Consider the following 18829-nt stretch of genomic DNA (forward strand, 5'->3'; position numbering starts at 1 on the left):
CCCTGTTTGAGTATGGGTATTATTACAGCTTCTTTCCAAGAAGATGGAATATACCCAGCGGCCCACATTACATTAAAAAGTGAGAGGAGTGTTTTCTGTGTTTCAGGATGCAGGTATTTGATCATTTCATAAATGATACGGTCACCACCTGGTGCTGAGCTGTTGCAACTAGCAAGAGAAGTTTTGAGCTCAGCTAAACTGAACGGGCGGTTGTAATCTTCATGTTGGGCACATTTCCGATCAAGGCGCTGTCGCTCTGCGCGTTCTTTGAACTTCAGGAATGACTGTGAGTAATGCGATGCACTGGAGATATACTCAAAGTGTTGCCCCAGACAGTCTGCCTGGTCTTCCAGGCCATCTCCATGGGTACTTACTAAGGGCAGGGGGTTCGTCTCTCGGCCTTTTAGTTTATTCACCCTATTCCACACTTTTGCCTCGTCTTTGTAAGAATTTATTCTAGATATGTACCGCTCCCAGCTCTCTCTCTTCGCACGTCGACGTATTCGCCTGCCTTGAGATTTGACTTGTTTGAAATTAATAAGGTTTTCAGCTGTTGGAGAATTACGAAGCAATCCCCAAGCTTTGTTTTGATTTTTGCGTGCATTTCGACATTCATCATTCCACCATGGGATGCGACGTTTCCTTGCCAATCCGTTAAACTGTTTAATGCATTTTGTTGCAGCGTCAATAATAAAACCAGTTAGGTATGCCACAGCATCGTCTATATTAAAATCAGAAATGTCGTCCCATTCTAAACACGTGATTTCTCGAAACAGTTCCCAGTTTGCTTATTCGAGGTTCCATCGAGGGAAATGCGGCGAGCATGCATCTGGTTTGGTTAGGTTTAATGTAATTGGGAAGTGGTCACTCCCATAGGGGTTCTTGAGAACAGACCACTGCAGGTAAGGAAATAGTGAACTCGAAACGATGCTCAAGTCTATGGCCGAGTATGTGTTATGTGTAACGTTGTAATACGTTGGTTCTTTTTTGTTCAATAAACATGCACCTGAAGAAAACAGAAAATTTTCTATCAGGCGCCCACGCGCATCGGAACGCGAGTCGCCCCACAGGGGGCTATGCGCGTTTAAATCACCAACGACTATGTATGGTGGAGGAAGTTCATCGATAAGGCTTTCAAACTCTGCTTTAGAAAATTGACAGGAGGGGGAGACGTATATCGAACAAACTGTGATTAACTTACCAAACAGCACAGCTCGGACTGCAACTGCCTCAAGGAGAGTTCGGAGTTTGATTTGCTGACATGCAACACCCTTATCGACTATTACGGCTACACCCCCTGAGGAGGTGAGTGCATCTTCGCGGTCTCTGCGGAAAGTGGCATATTGCCTTAGAAAGTTGGTCTGTGTTACTTTTAGGTGTGTTTCTTGGACACACAGCACCTTTGGAGTGAATTTGCGAAGGAGTTCTTTAACATCATCAAGATTGTGAAGAAGTCCTCTCACGTTCCATTGTATTATTTGGGTATCCATTACGGGAATGAGGTTAGTGCTGTGTGTCTAGAAAGAGAATTTAGGTTACCGGACCCTTTTCCGGTCCTGTAATGCGATGTTTCTCTTTTTTTGAGCGGTCGAGCGATTCTCACCGCTCCTTAGGCGCTAGTGGCGCCCTTTGACTTGGTGTCGTGTCCATCGCCTCCTGCGAAGCGCTGGACACCCGCTCTTGTGAGCGATTTGTTTGTTGAGAAAGCCTCTTCTCAAAGGATGAGGCCCTTGAGGCCACCAGCCCGGAGGTCGACGGCCCCTTCTCGGATGACGGAGCAGCGCTAGCCGCAACCGCCGAGGGGGCAGGTGACGTCACTGCCGGCTCACTAGGTGTGGGTCGGACAGCCGCGGGAGGCCATTGTGGCGCTGCCCCCTGACGCGCCACTTCGTCAAAACTATTCTTCGGTAAGAAGGATACGTGCCTGCGTGCCTCCTTAAACGAAATGTTCTCTTTGGTTTTGAGTGCCACTATTTCCTTTTCTTTTTTCCAATGTGGGCAGGACCGCGAGTACGCGGGGTGCTCCCCTTCACAATTTACACAGTGTGGAGTGTTCTGGCATGACTCGGACGGATGTTCATGGCCGCTACATTTGGCACAGGTTAGTCGGCCACGGCAGTTCTGGGAACTGTGGCCAAACCTTTGACACTTAAAACATCGGAGGGGATTTGGGATATACGGCCTCACCCTGATCTTCACATAGCCTGCCTCGATTGTTTCGGGCAGGACACTTGAACCAAATGTTAGAATAAGATGCTTAGTCTGAATTTCTTTACCATCGCGCCTCATTTTGATTCTTTTTACACTGATAACATTCTAGTCACTCCAGCCTTCAAGTAATTCAGCCTCTGTCAGATCAATCAGGTAACTATCTGATACAACACCACGGCTGGTGTTCATGGTGCGATGCGGTGTCACATTTACTGGAACGTCCCCAAAAGAGACAAGATTCGGCAGCTTCTCGAACTGATTTTTATCTCGGAGCTCCAAGAGGAGATCTCCACTTGCAAGTTTGGTTACCTTAAAGCCTTGGCCAAGAATGTCGGTTATTTATTTAGACACTAGAAAAGGAGAGATCATTCTTGCAGACTTTGCGGTTTTCTCCGAGTGGATGACATGAAATTTGGGAAAGTTTTCATTATGACGACCATAGAACTTAAATACTTCGGTGCGCCCTCGTTTATGAGGGAGATCAGGAAGGGGTGGAAAAGAACTTGCCATAGATATATGTGGAAATTCGGCAGCACCGCCAGCCACCCACCATGGAGCCCAACAAGGGGACGCTGCAGGACCGTGAAAAGACATGGCCTGCATGCGCCAGCTGTACGACACTACTATAACCAAATCTGTTATAACCAAGGTTGGCTATACCACACAAGGTTAACCCTTGCTGCCCGGGAAAAGTGGAAATAAAAAGGAAGCTAGGAGGAGACAGGAAAGACCGAAAGCAAGAGAAAGACGAAGATTAGAGAGGACAGGAAAAGGCAACTACCGATTTCCCCCGGGTGGGTCACTCCGGGGGTGCAGTCTACGTGAAGCAGAGGCCAAAGAGGTGTGTTGCCTCCGCCGGGGGGCCTTAAAGGTCCGAACACCTGGCATCGGCTCAACCTCCAGGATCCCCCTTTCCCCGGACACGGCTAAGCTGCGCACGGCTACACGCGGGAGGGTCCAACCCTCGTGTGCTCGGGCCCGTGGTGTCGCAACACACCAAACGCCTGCTGACGCAGACGCCCCTGCGGGTACCTCAGATTCCAAAATATGCATCAAGAGATTACACGAGCTTCTACAAGCAGGGACAAAACCCACAACCCTGTGGTCAGCAGCAGGAATACCACAGTCACCAAGGCACCAAGAGCCCATTAACTCATCCCATCAAGCATAAATCAAACTACCATGCTAAACTATCATACTGCAATACTTGCAGCATAGTATATGAAAAAAATAGCCCAGTATTACCTAAATGGCTCAAGAATTACAGCAGCTTTTCAAGCAATGTACACTGTGTTACAGATATACTGCAGTTTGTGGAGATAAAAACTATCACAGCAAAAATGCACTTCGTCAGAGAAATGCGCTGCAGCAGATATGCGATATGGTTTTGCTACCACTGGTGATTAAAGTTCAGACCGACAATACCAAGTGATCTATTGAATGATGCAAACCAATGAGGCCTTGTTGAGTGCTAAACAGTGATAGGTGTGATAGCAGTTGTCGCACTGGCTAGGCACCCAAATGAGATGACCAGATAAACCACAGAAGCAGCAAAAACAAGTCTCAGAGATAATTACTTTCACAATGGGAAGTTGATTACCTGTGGTATGCATCATGTAAGTTGTATTAATCAAATACACATTACGATTGTTTTTGTTTTCCAGTTATGGTGGTTACTGTTCATTTGCTGCGTCACCAGATGTTGCATCGCTGCCCATGTCGTGAATAATAGACACGCACGGTCAGCTGGAAAGAGAGACAAGAAGCCTCCAAGAAAAACAATTACATCATCGATGGTCAGTGTAAATAATATAATAAATACATAAGCATAATTAAGAAAAACTAATATTTTATTGCGATTTTTGTAGTTCTGCTCGCCTTAGCTCAGCATTGGACAAGAAGCTTCTAAGAAAGGCCACTATTAGACAAAATGTTGAAGTATACCGCAATACACTACAAAGCAACAAAAAAATGTGTGCTACAACTTCCATATTCCTCCTCAGCATAGCAGAACCTCAAATTTCACTTATGAGGCACTTCATAACAAACTAAAATTTTGTACTCCTCAAAACAAAGACAAGTGAGCATATGTAGAAACAACCCCACATTGTTGAGTGGCTATACCAAGGCAGAATGTTAGACTTATATTCAAACAGGTGGTCAAATTGCCAGCAAAGCATATGGCCATGAAGACATGTGTACTTTCCTTTTTTCGATAGAAAAGAAAGAGAAAACTTACTTGTTCTGGGTGCAGTGACGACTCTACTCATCTGCAGCATGTGATCTGCTGAGAGACCAGTATCCAAGGCAAATGCTCGCAGCATGCGAACATGTTCCATTGCTTGCTCCGAATTCTCAAAGTGCTCATTTCCTACATTGTTAGATGACGTTTGTTGAATAGAATGAGCTCAGCTGCTTACATCTGGCATCAGAAGTCATCACAAAACTTAAATCAATCTTTGAAAATGATACACTTTTATTGTGGATTCAAGCATACCTTTCTTCAAGACAAGAAAATGTAAACATAAGGGGAACATATCCACATTCAAAACCAGTGCTATACGAAGTTCCACAAGGATGATTGCTTGGACCCTTACTTTTCTTAATTTTTAACAATGATAGTATGCAGGAGGTGCCAATTAAAATAAAATTATTTGTCGATGACTGCATTCTACAACAAATCTGTATTCCTGACAACCAGAAAATTTCAACATCCTCATTATCTACAGTACAATCATAGTGCAACCCACGGGAAACAAAAATAAATGTGAAAAAGACTGTTGTAATGACCTTGACCTGGAAATGATACCCTTTAATCTATCAATATTCTATTGATGGGCAAATTTTAGGTTTGGTGACAAGCTACAAATACTTGGGTATACTTATTATTAACTCAGACTTAAAATGAAACGAGCATGTATCATACATAGGAAAGAAAGCCATGTGAAAACTCCATTACTTGAGGCATTGCTTGTGGAATTCACCCCATGAAATTAAGCTGCTGGCACACAGACTTTTGTCGGCATGACTCTTGATTATGGATCGGTCGTCTGGGACACACACAGTGATGTTAACATAAAGAGTGCAGAAAAAATGAACAGAAAGGTGGTAAGATTTGTATTCAACTCCTTTTGTCAGCGTGCATCACTGACTGCGATGCTGGAAATAGCAGAATTATATTCCCTACAGAAAAGGTGCAGACTTGTACACGTTAGAGAAAAAAAAGTCCTCGATTACAATTACAATGAGTTTAAGAAAAATCTAATTGATTATAGTCGTCAATTTTTGCTCCACAAATGCGATCGAGCTATTACTAAACAGTAACATATCACTTTCCTCCTTATTTTTCTTAACGTGACAAAAATACAGCAAACAGAACAAGCTGGCCTGGCTCTTCCAGTGTATCCTGAGCAGTCCTTCACACATTATCTTCATTAAGAATTGCTCTTTAAAATTTCTTTCCGTAATCTTCCCTCATTTTCTTGTGAAGACATCTGCCGTCACACTGAAAACTCGCTCAATATATGCAGAGCAGAGAAGGCTTGTGTTCTAACATTTGAACACTTTGCTTGCAAGATTGCGGTTATGCAGTGCCATGATACTCGGGTCTGGGTCCTCTATGAAGCGCAGCACTTCATTGTAGCTGGCACTAGGAGAAGGTGCTCCCGATAGGTCCAGAGAAAAACTGAAAAACTTTCCATAGGCGATTTCCTGGCATCAACAACCGAATTGGCCATTGCTATGGAGTAATTCAAATGCGGTTTCAATTTGTCAGCCATCATCAGGTGGACCTCCTCCCAGCACCTTCCGCTCGTGTTAGCCATTTAGAATAAATACGACCAATACTAATGGAAGCGAGCAAACATTCACATTCCTTGAAAAAGTGACCAAGTCTGTGATGTAATTTAATATAAATCTACATAATATTCAGCTTTAAGATATTTCTTACAATCACAAAAGAAGATGCATATGAGTCATATATATCAAACAGACAGTAACATATACGTTCAATGACAAAGAACTTCCATCTATATCAAATAATTCATAAATGGCACTAAGCGAAGAAGATTGGAGCACCAGCTCTTACTGCTTATGCAGGTTGCTTAAAACCACTTCCAGAAGAAAGGTTATAAACAGCGATAAGGTGCCTCAGAAAGGCTGGCCCTTATCACTGTTTATAACCTTTATACCACAGTGTGCTAATCCGTCTATCAGCCCCATTATTGATTTTGGATTTCCAAAAGAGAGATATCGGAGAAAAGTTGAAAGGCCAGAGTTTGATGAGAGGTGTGCAAATCTGCAAGCCTGCCACGTTCAGGTGATCAAGACACAACCACAGGACATTCATTGTGGGAGGAAAGTAACCTCTTTCTTTTTTAATGATGGGGTTTTACGTGCCAAAACCACTTTCTGATTATGAGGCACGCCGTAGTGGAGGACTCCGGAAATTTCGACCACCTGGGGTTCTTTAACGTGCACCTAAATCTAAGTACACGGGTGTTTTCGCATTTCGCCCCCATCTATATGCGGCCGCTGTGGCCGGGATTCGATCCCGCGACCTCGTGTTCGGCAGCCTAACACCATAGCCACTGAGCAACCACGGTAGGTAGGAAGTAACCTCTGTACATGTTTTCATCCCTTTGGACAGTGTAGTTCTCGATAAATTTAAGTGCTCCAAACAAGCATTGCTTCTTATAGCTTGTTTAGTCAAAAATGTAACTGGTTACATGTAATTGCTTACTGAAAAAGTAATTGATGCAATGAGCAGTGCCAAATCAGCAAAGCAATCACTAAATTAAAAAAAAAAATTGTGAAAATGTAATTAATTACAAGTAATCAATTACATGTTTTTGCTATGTGCAAGTATGAAATGGCAATAATAACGGCAAACTAAAGTACATGTGTACTTCATCATGAAAAGCTGGGCATACATAAGAACACAAACACTAAGCCTCTCACGAGGTTCAGCTGTGGTTAAGAGCTTAAAGTGTACCACTGCATAACTGAAGCGTTTAGAATTTCATTCTTTCCACAAACCATTGGGAATGGAATATACTGCCTGGCATGGCAGTTGCCTGCGACACTATAGATTTATTTTTAAATGGTGAAAAAGGAACAAATGTGTGGGGTAAATTGGCTGCCCTCCTTCGACTGCTTTTCAACTTGTCCTTCTATGTGATCTCACACATGTGCTTTCTTGTGCTTCTGGAAATTTTTCATCATTTTACACACACCCATTTCACTGAGGGAATCTAATGAGATATTCCATGACACGTGTTGACACATGCATACATATATTTTTTTTCTGGTGTTTATGCTTTTCTATTCCTTCATTTTTGCTAACTGAGCCCCAAGAACAGCTCACTGATAGCACTAAATGCTATCTTTTTGCAAACATCATTCCTTTCATGCCTTGTATACAATGAAACGTTATGTTATTTTCTCAACATGTAACCACACCTGACTAGAGGCTGACAGTACACTTGAAATAAAACAAATGAATGTGTCATTGCAAGCACATGTTCAATTAACGAGACGTGACAGAGAAAAAATTGGCAGTGGTTAGCTCGGCTATGCCAGGATTTACGTAGCGAAAGCTAAGGCATAGCATGGTTAGCCTTGGTTAATCTTGATTGCAAGTCCAGGTTAGTCTGGTTGTATAGCTATGTTGCGGCGTTTAGCCAGTCGTTCGGCGCACTGTTCGTCTGTTTCCTGGGCGATTCGTTTCCTCTTCATCTCATTCCGATGTCGATTAAAGGCCTCCTCCTGTTTATCAGAATTGTCGCTGTCCATACTGCCGCCTCAACTGTGGTTGCGGCACACGCGAGCTCTTTTCAATCCTCCGACATGTTATCAGGCATGCGACGCAGCTGGCCAAACAAGCGGAGGCGAACGCAACGACGAGGAACGCGGTGTAACGTCATGTGCCTCCTCGGAGCACAGCCACGGTGAAATCGCAAGTTCGCGGCCAGTAAAGCTTTCGCTTTAAAATTAAAGTTGATTACATATGCGAAATATCAATGAGCACGTGCCCGGTGTACAGTGACAGTAAACAAAGAGCACAACCGTGTGCTATTACTATGCTAAGAGGGCGCGCCAGCCTCTCGTTAGAGTGATCTGCCTGTAGCGTGCAGCACGCGTTCCCGTGTTTACAGTCATACGTTCCCCACCCCTCGGTCATCCAAAGAAAAACAACTTAGCTGGTGCCAGGGCGCCGACAGCCGCTTCAGCGCAACCGTTCTCGCGGACGCCGCGTGCGGAGAAGAGGTGTCCTTTGCAAGAGGTACCGGAACTAGGACAAATGACGAACATCTATGCGAATAAATGCGCCTGCGAAGGTGTAGAGGAACACATGTCCACTATGCGCGGAACAACATGCAATGTTTTCAACGACGTGAAACGCAGGGACACCGCACGACTACTCGCTGCGTCTCGTGGCTCTTCGTTTCATTCTGTACAAAGCACTGTTCTAGGTTTCAACGTTACGGCCACTCACCGGATGCCAGGAAACGCACAGCACGTTCAGCGTGCGCTGTCATTGCACGAGACTGTGCGACAAGTTCAAATAGAACCAACAAACCACTAGCACAGAACACCTATTAGACGATTGCGCTCATGAAGCACTATTTAAAACAGATTTAAAACGTGCGATTGATGGCGATGATGATGAGGAAGCGCAGTGGTTACAAACATCAGAAAGGTAGGGAATGTTATGGTCCAGATGTTTGCAAAAGAGAAATACAAGAATTATACATCTATTTTCTAAATACCAAGCATGCACGAATGGCATGAACGCAGTGTTGGCTTAAACTAAATTATTAGGCAGTCCACGTTCGGTTTGAGAAGCGCGAATTTTAAACTTATTTTACCTCTTTACACAGCCCGCCCATGATATTGTTGCGTTGTAAAAAAGTGTGCTGTCAGCAGAAAAGAATTTTCACCTTATATATTACCGTACATTTTATTTATACCATCTCTCTTGCACTGGCAGCTTAGCTATGTTTATTTCTTCACAAATTGCGCACCGAGCTAAAATTGCATGACTCCAGAAAGTGAAGTTCTAACTACAGACACTTCTACTCCAGGTGGCATCCCACTGACATTAGTTAATGTTTATTTCCAGGCAGCTATTCAGAATACTAGTGTTCTTGATTCAGAAATTACGTCCTGTAGAAAAGAAATAATATTTGCCGGGGACATTAACTCCCATCATAAGAGTACGTCATAGGTTTCAAGACCCATTAGAGTGCTAAACGTTTGTGGGATTGGGCTGCTAACAATAATTTGTCACGCAATAACACAAAAACAGCCACGTTTGTTTGTAGTCAGTCACTTTCTGCAATACACCTTACTCTCGCTAGTTCTAATTTGTTATAATTTGCTTTATTTCCGCAAATCCTGACAACAGGAGAACAAGCGCATTATAAGTACCAGCGGCGGCTGTCTCATCCGTATTTTCTCACTTCAATATTGTTTTAAATTTCCACTGTAAACACCGTGTACATATATATACACTGTAGTTAAATAAATACACAGGACAATGCTTATTAGATTTTTAAAGAAAACGAGGCAGCCAATTAAAAATTATTTCTAAAGGTATGGATAGCTTATGACTAGAGAAGTAATTGTTGCTGTATGTTTACCTGGCTTCAATATACTCTGCGTGCTTTTTTGACTCTGCAAAGAAGCTGTAGACTTTAGTGGCCCCTTAGGCAGAGTATTTGATCAACGGCATGTGAAATGCACGTGAATGATATGCGTCTCAGTATCGCTTCTTTTCCAGTAAGAAAAGCTAACGACTCATTCAAAAAACACTTCTAATAATTTGCAACATTTATTAGGAATGGAAACATCGTCACTTGCATGCAGAGGTCATAAATATATACAGGGTGTCCAAATTACCTATCATGCACCAAAATTGAAACAAAATAATGCGTTACTCGAAGAAAACGTAGTGCATTTTGTTTCCAGCACAGTAGAGTAGCTGCCAGTAATTTTTTAGTTACTGAGATTTAATTAGGTAATTGTATTAATCTAGCTCGAGGCGTACTGTCATAATTATCAAAGTGTCAATGAGTCATTTGCAGGCACAGCCAAGGGACACTTAACTGCGGTATATTCAGCGACGTACTAATTGCGTACTATTCTTTTTTTCGGACTGATAAATAAACACTGCGAAATATGGCGAATACGTGGCCGCGCTCCCACCCGCATCATAAAGCAGTGCCCTCGAACAGGCTCCTTCTGAGTTAGCCAAAACGAAATAAAGGAAATAAATAAAAAAAAATCAGCGCCCAAGCACTCTGTAAAGATGGTTAGCCAGCGAAGCTGAAATGTACGGTCCCGTTGTTTATCACTGGGTTAATCCCGGCGGTTCATTAAACGATGGCGACGTAGCCAGCAGGATCTTCGGTACGCAGTTGCTGCTTGCGCTCGGCTGCACGAGCCTGTTCTCGTGCTCGGGCTGCAGCATCAAGACAGCGTAGACAAGCTTGTTCCCGGTTCTGCTCACGGCGTTGCTGATCGAAAGCTGCCTTCTCCTCAGGAGTACGTATGACGCGTGGCCTACACATTTCGGAGCTCGAGAGCGAGCGCTCGGCTGCGACGGCGAAGAACGACGTCAATACTGGCGCAGCCAATCGCACGCCTCTCTTTCACTTTTTTTTTTTTTTTGCATTCGCATGGAGTTGCGTCGGAGGAGTTTTCGGCGTATAGACGACAGACGGACGGACGGACGGACGAATCGGCTACCACATACAGCTTCGCTGTAAAAGATCGCGATCGAACTAGTGCCTTATCTGCCGTGCCTCGGCCGAAGTAACATGTCACGTTTGGTGCTAGTTGGAAACAAGCTGTCATAGCTGTTGTCTTAGCGTAGATAAAGTGCACGGATGGTTCTTCTTTTTCTTTGCCACAGAAACGAATTGACAATGTCCGAGCGAATGTTTAAAGGTGCGTTTTGTTTCATCCCAGTCGCCATGTCTTTTCTCTAATGAGCTGAAGGTAAAAATGATCCTTACCTTGGGAGCTGCAAATGACAACAATAGGAAGGCTGCAAATATATACCAGTCATGGAGGTGTGGCGGCAGACCAAACGCGCCGACTATAATCAGAAATGATGAAAACCTGAGACAAACCGGCAGCTTCAAGAAACAGCGGCGTAGGGCTCCATCTTTGAATCCTAGCCTATACGCACGTGTGTTCTAGCATTTATGGCCTCAAACACTCATGCTAGCGTTCGGGGACGTCGCCGCCCAGTTACCAAATTCCAAGTCATCAGTTTGGAGGATTCTTAACGACAGCCTTTCATCCGTGCCACCTTAACCAGCACCAATGCTTGGAAGATAGGAACCTGTAGAATCGTCTAGATTTCTCGAATTGGGTCCTCACAGAAGCTGATGAGTCAACGTGCTTTTTGAGCAACACCCTGTGCACAAGTGAAGCCAATTTTCACAGAAACGGCCTAGTAAATTTCCAGAATGCATACTATTGGAGTGACTCTAATCTGCACTCGGTAAAGCGCACTCGACACCAGTATACCAATGGTCGTTCAATGTGGGATGCGGAATTTACGCCCGTGCTGTAATCGGTCCTATCTTCTTCAATCACATACGGGCTGGACAGCGTTACGTGGACGAAACTTTTGAAGGAGTAGTGGATGAGTTTCTTAGCGAAGTCCCGCTCTCACGTCTTCCACTTCTGTGGTATCAGCAAGGTGGAGCACCAGCCCACAGCAGCAGCCGCGCACGAAACGGGCTGAATGCGACTTTTCATGCACAATGGATTCGAAGGCACGGGCCTGTAAAGTGGCCGGCTAGGTCACCTGAGCTCTCTCCACACGTTTTCTTTCTTTGGGGTTAAGTGAACGATCATGTTTACATGATCGAGACTGATGACAGATTAGCTCAAGGCAAGGATAATGAATGTCTGCTGTTGAATTCGAGCGTCGGTCATCAAGAAAGTCACTGAAGATGTGATAAAGCGGACTCAGGACTGCGTAGTTGCAAGAGACCTATTGGAACACGTCCTCTAGGCTGCAGCTGGTGTTCAACGGCGCTTACGAATTCATATATAATAAGGTCACAATGAAATCTGATGTATTTCTTTGTTTGTTTTAGTGCAGGCGCCCAGATTGCCAATTCGGCTAATTTAGAAGTGGTCATTAACCTTCTTGAACTCATCGGTTTTGCCTTTTCTCAACACGTGGGCCGCTTCGCGGTCTGTTTATTTCACTCTTAATTTATGCAGTGAACCTGTTTTTGTAGCACGTATACATTCTCATGAAAACTAAAACCGTAACTTTAATTTGGCTTTTGTGCGAAGCAAGTTTCTGGCGCGAAATATAGCTATGCGTGCACTCTGTCGATGCGGCGCGAGCAAAGCCGAGATATTGAAACATGCTATGCCTATTACATTGCTTTTCGCGTTTCTTGCGGGCTCACAGCTGCAGAGCGGCGCTTCGGCCGCGTTATTAAGGGGCTTTTGTTATCAATGTGATCAGTCGGCTTTGAGAGACGGATAATAAGTGTGACGTAGAGAGGAAGGAATCTCTTGTAAAACTCAGCTATTATCATTTACCAATGACCTGTTCTTTAATGCTGACCTAAGTTTTGATACTGACTGCATGTTCCTGGATTTTGCCAAGGCATTTGATACGGTCCCACATAATTTACTGATCCTTGAGCTCAGCAAACTTAATATTGATCCGAACGTCTTATCTTGGATTAGAGACTTCCCGACTAACAGAACACAGTATGTAACAGCTAATGATTACTCTTCTCCTTCCTTTGCTGTAACATCGGGAGTGCCGCAAGGATGGGTGCTGGGTCCATCGCTTTTCCTCGTCTATACTAACAATCTCCCTGATTGCATTACGTTTTCCTCTTTTAAGCTCTTCGCTGACGACTGTGTACTTTACTATAAAATTACTAATCCATATGATGCACGTAAACTGCAAAACGATCTGAATAATGTGGCACTCTGGTGCAGTAAATGGCTAGTGCAACTTAACGTAACCAAATGTAAAGCTATGCAAATCTACCGCTGTTCAAAATGCAGTAACATGCGCCTGTACTTTCTTAACAGTAATCAGCTAACGCCTGTTGACTCATACAAGTATCTCTTCCTTGATATCACGAATAACTTCTCATGGCACACCCACATTGAGTACGTCTGTAATAATGCTCACTGCATGCTTGGATACCTGCGTCGTAATTTTGCATCTGCGCCTTCATCCCTTAAGGTAATTCTCTACCGAACATTGGTACGATCAAAGCTCGAATACTCATGCACCATATGGGATCCCGCTCAAACCACTCTAACTCTTGCCCTCGAATCAAACCAAAACCGTGCAGCTAGATTCATTTTATCCATGCAATTACTCACGTCGTTCCAGCGTTACAGCAATGAAAAATAGCCTAAAGTTACCCGATCTTTCATCCCGTAGAAAACGCGCTCGCCTTTCGCTATTTCATAAAATTTTCCACTTCAACCGTCTATTAAAAGGGCAGCTTCTCACACAGCCGTTTTAGGTTTCATCTCGTTCAGATCATTGCTTTAAAGTAGGCGTGCCGTCATGTAAGACTAACCTTTACAGCGATTCTGTCATTCCTCGAACAAGCACGGAATCAAACCATCTTCCCACTGCCATCGCCGCCATCACGGACACTACTAATTTCAAGAACGCCATTCAACATGCCTTTGTTTAAATCCAATGTTATTTGTACAAATTGTTTGCTATGTTTCCCCACTCCTTTCTGTAGTGTCTCCGGGCCCTGAAAGTAAATAAATAAATAAATAAATAAATAAATAAATAAAGTGCCCAGCATGCCCGGCCAGAGGTACGGCTGAACATCTGTAGAGCTGCTCTGCCTTTGACACGGTCCGAGAAAGGACACTACACTCCCTGGGTGGGAACCGACCTGGCACCCTGCAGGAGTGGCTCGACCTGCCATCGCACATCGGGCTCAAGGACTCAGTCTAACTTTGGAGTGCTTTTTTGGACTTTTTCAGGGACAAGGAAGGGCCTAGCTACCTCTTTGCAGAACCGACCTCGGGACCACTCCACCTCGAGGAAGAAGAGAGCACCGGTCCCCCTAACCCTCCCCCATAGAGCACCCCTTCCTGCCGCAAGGCTTCGCCTATTAAACGTAGAAATAAAGACGTATTAAAAGAATAATAAATAAATAGCTGCAAAGCCGCCAAACCTGCTGTTGGTGCTCCTTCCGTACCATAATCGCGGTGATGTGCTGTCTCTTCGGGTTTGCGACAGGGAATGCAGTTGCGTTCAATCAGCTTATTTGAGGGCGCCGCTTTATGATGCGGGTGGGAGCGCAGTCACGTGGTATTTCTCATATTTCGTAAGCTTTGTTTGCCAGTCGGAAAAAATTGTGCGCAATTACTACGTCACTGAAAGCACAGCAGTTAGATGTCATTTGCCGGTGCCTGGAGGTGCCTACAAATGCCTAATTAGCACTTTGATAATTCGGACAGTACTCCTCAAATTAGATAATTAACTGCAATTGTCGAATGAAATTTCAGGAAAGAAAGAATTATTAGCGGCTGCTCCATCGTACTGGAAACAATAGGCACTAGATTTTCTTCTAGTAACACAACTGCTATTCTTTAAAGTCTTGGTGCATGATAGTTGGGGCACCCAGTACAATTAGCTCAGTAACCGACATGAGCCCAAACCGGATTCACTCAAAATCAGAATCAACAGCAGTCATGCGCAGGATCCCTTCCACTCGGACTCATAAAAAAAAAAAAAAGACAGACAGAGGCTGCAGTTTCGCCGGAAAGGCGAAGCAGTATTAATGATAGCGAAGTGTACGACAATTAAAAGAAGGAAAATTACACCATCGAGAGACGCCAGATTCTTGGTGGTGGGGAGGACTTAGGCTGTGAAATTGAACTGTCTCCATCTATGAGGTCTGGTAAATTCTCATATAAGGCTGAACTTCACTGAAGAATTCTTCGAGGTGACACGGAGTGTCCTCAAGTATATATATATATATATATATATATGGGGTTCGGGAAGCTAATCCGGTCGCAGACTCTCCACCCCCCCACCCCCCCCTGGAAGCTAAATTGAAAACTTTCTTCTTATGACTTTCATTGTAAGCACTTCGACTTGATTTAAAAGGCCGCCAACAGGAAATCACTCTTTCCATTACTGAGAAATAAAATAATCGTTCTGGCACAAATGAACGTCGACTCTGTTGTCCCAACATCCTGCGAATTGGCTAAATTACTGGAAGATATTCATAAAGGTCTAGAAAGTTGCTTCTTGTGTTTTTCCCTATCACACTATGCCACCTACTCATGGTGAAGACTTCGAAGAAATTACAGTTTTGGAGCTGACAAATGCAGTAAGCCAGTTGCGCATTTTAGCGCCAGGTCCTGATGGTATTACTACGCCAATAATAAAAACTTTATTTAAGACATCGTCTCACGCATTGTTTACCATGGTAAACCATTCCATTAAAAGTTCGTGGATTCCTCTTGAATGGACTCGCAAAAGTAATTGAAATGACGGAACGTAGCCGGCGGGTAGTGGCACACCAAAGAATGCCCTCAATTGCTTGGTGTTCTAGTTTTATAACGAAACAGAAAAACATCACATGACTGGAGATGATAAGCAAAAGTGCGACACCTGTAATCCGTTTTGCTCGTGCTATACATCAGCACGCGGGCTTGATAACGTTACATCACGCGTGCTTGATCACACTACAGTAATTCTATTATTAAAAACGCAAGGTTCTGGTTAAGCCTCACATATCATTAGACCAATATCTCTTACATCTAACCTAGTAAAACTCATCGGAAGAAACTTACACAATCGCATAGATAACTGGCTGTTAGAGAACATAATTTTGAGCCCATATCAAGATGGCTTCAGATGTGGGTGCTCCATTTGGTGTGCCGATGTCTACCTAGAAAGTTTAATTCGGCTTGCTCGATGTCAGAAAAAATATGCTGCCTTAGTCCCCTTGGATGTCACTAAAGCTTATGACAGTGTTGAGCATGTAAGTCTAATAAGCGTACTTCAGAACGCAGATCTGCCGAATTATTCTGTCGCGTGGGTTTAGGCATTTATAAACAGCAGGAAATTTTAGTGCTCTAAATGCGGATTGTCTTCATTAACTTATAAACAGCCAAGAGGTCTCCCTCTGGGATCAGACCTATCATCATTGCTTCTTAAGCACTGTCCCTTTACAACAGGATGTACTCCGATGACATGCCATCTTTTGCTGAATCAGTAGATATACATGCATTTTATCAAATGTTACAGTCCTATATGAGTAGCCTTGAAATTTGGCTTGATGGCATTAATAATAATCACCCTCTTAGTATCAGAAAAATCCTAGTTTTCCCTCAAAGCTTTCCTGTGCAAAATTTCGATACTTTATCGACAAGAAAGTATGCCGCAGGTGAATTCACTTAAATATTTGGGCGTGCACATGATACACACCGAAAAGCTTGGAGTCCGCACGTAAAGCACGTTACCTCAAAGAGAGCACGTGCAGTAGGAATCCTGCTTAGGTGCAGCAGCCGTCGACCAGGATTGCGCCTACATGCCCTCATTATGATGTATTGCATGTATGTTCGCCTGATGAAATAGTTCGGCTATAGGTTTTGTTTTCTGGCGGACCTGTTTACAAAATTCGACCTGTGGTTCTATTAGAACGAGAGGCATTGTGTTTATGTCTTGGGCTTCGTAAATTTGTCGCGAACGACATCTTATATAGCACGCCTGCCTTCTCTTCTCGTGCGGTTTCATATCCTAACAGTGCAAACTTTCCTAAAATATACGCATCACCACAGGGGACGTCACGATATGCTTTCATTATTGAGTCGGCTTCATTTTTTAACCATCACTGGTCTCGCTTACGTTGCCCTTGAGTTGTTTTCGTACAATAAATAGTGGCGCCATTAAATGTTCCTCTATACGAGGTGGTCTTCCTAAACTGTTATGTTCCAGTCGCTAAAATTGAATTTGATGATATTTTGCCAAACAATGCTAAACATTTACCATGTCAATACCTGAATGACATTTTTTAAAGACCGTCTTACAGACTTAGACACAAAGATCGTGATAGCGAGTGATGCTTCCGTCTGTGAAGAGAAGGAAGATGTGGTCATTGTATCATCACATCTAAATTGGGCTTTTGCCTTTCGGCTACCTGATTTCATGCCTAGCTTTCAGGGTGAATTAGAGAGAATTGTTTTAGCTTTATGAAACTTACCATCACCTCTGCCATCACGTAATTTTAACAGAATGTCTGTATGTCTATTACTCGCTAACCAGGCCTAACTCGCGAAATTTTTTAGAAGCAGTCTATTCGCTCGTTGAAAGACGTTTACGTCTAGATTGTTTAATATGGCTGCCAGGCCACAAAGGTTTAGCCTTGCATGAATATGCATATGCACTCGCAGTAGCTAGCATCCCACTATGGTACTGTAATTCCAATTTTACTAACTTTGGCTTTCATGACGGCGGTGCGATTCAGAAAAATCACCACCACCCCCCATCATCATCATCACCATCATAACTAACCACCAATCTGACTTGAGTTTTCATTCTAGAGTCAGATTGCAGGGTGCCATGATTGTTGATGGCAGAAACCATCGTAGATGATTCTCAAAGTCAGCAAGTATTATTGCATGACCTTGCTAATTCGCTGCAAACCTTACTATGGATATCAGCAGACACACTAAAGCGCAACGTCGATGCCAAACCCGCTGCCAAACTTGATGTCACTCAAACAGCATTGGTATGCCGAGCGCGTGAGATACAGGGTCCTGAATATTTGGCTGCGCGTGTCAAAAAAAAAAATAATAATAATAAAGATTTTGCGCTCAGCGCTGCACTGTTCTTGCTCAAATTTTGCAGAACGGTCGCATTCTGGCATTGACTTCGTTTAGTGTAAAACTTTGCACAGTTAATTTCCTGGAAATTTCTAAGAAAAAATGGAAATTTGCCTGCGCTTATAGGGATGCGAACTGCTGCCGCGACGGCGCATGGAACGGAATGGATGGAATGGATGTTATGAGCGTCCCCTTTGGAACGGGCGGTGGGTTGCGCCACCAAGCTCTTGCTATTATGCAGCTTACCTAGGTTAAGCATAAACTTGTATCGCAAACATATACCTGTGTCGCCACCTATCGTCATCCGCAGAAAGCGTTTCAGCTAGGGCAGTCACCTGTTCCAGGAGCAGGCAACACGCGGCAGCCCTCCCTGAAACGCTGCTTTCTGCAGATGACGGCAGGTGGCAACACAAGTCTGGGCCAGGTTTATTTTATGCGGACGGCATTGTGTTGCTAACTAACAAGCAATAAGATTTGCAACGCTTGGCTAATATCTGTGGACAGGAAGGCGAAAACTTAGGTTTGAAATTTACCGTTAGATAATCAGGTGTTATATTCAATGAAGACAGTGAACAGACAGTGACAATACAGGACCAGCAAATACCTCGTGTACAAGAAGATACATATCTTGGTATATGAATAAACGAAGGCAATAGATATATGGAAACACAGAAAAAAAGAACAATAACAGTGAAGGGGAAGCGAAATGCAGCCATAATGAAGCGCAGAGCGCTATTTGGGTACAATT

At 43.7% G+C, this 18829-nt stretch overlaps 1 protein-coding gene across 6 annotated transcripts in view; it reads right to left on the minus strand.

The window, feature by feature from the left end:
• LOC126536548 (centromere protein I-like) overlaps positions 1–8839 on the minus strand; it is a 74492-nt gene extending 65653 nt beyond the window's left edge. For 4 of the 6 annotated variants that reach the window (XM_055074081.1, XM_055074080.1, XM_055074084.1 and 1 more), the window contains exons 1-2: positions 8708–8839; positions 4451–4582 (exon numbers count right to left, since the gene is read on the minus strand). In XM_055074081.1, the coding sequence (XP_054930056.1) occupies positions 4451–4582; positions 8708–8750 (175 nt within the window). In that variant the 5' untranslated portion in view covers positions 8751–8839. Of the gene's footprint in view, positions 1–3811; positions 3918–4450; positions 4634–8707 lie in introns of those variants that run through there. The other 2 variants (XM_055074082.2, XM_055074083.2) reach the window with 2 other exon arrangements.
• Between the last annotated feature and the right edge of the window lie 9990 nt (positions 8840–18829).

Source organism: Dermacentor andersoni, chromosome 4 (genome assembly GCF_023375885.2).
Source record: "Dermacentor andersoni chromosome 4, qqDerAnde1_hic_scaffold, whole genome shotgun sequence".
NCBI lineage: Eukaryota > Metazoa > Arthropoda > Arachnida > Ixodida > Ixodidae > Dermacentor > Dermacentor andersoni.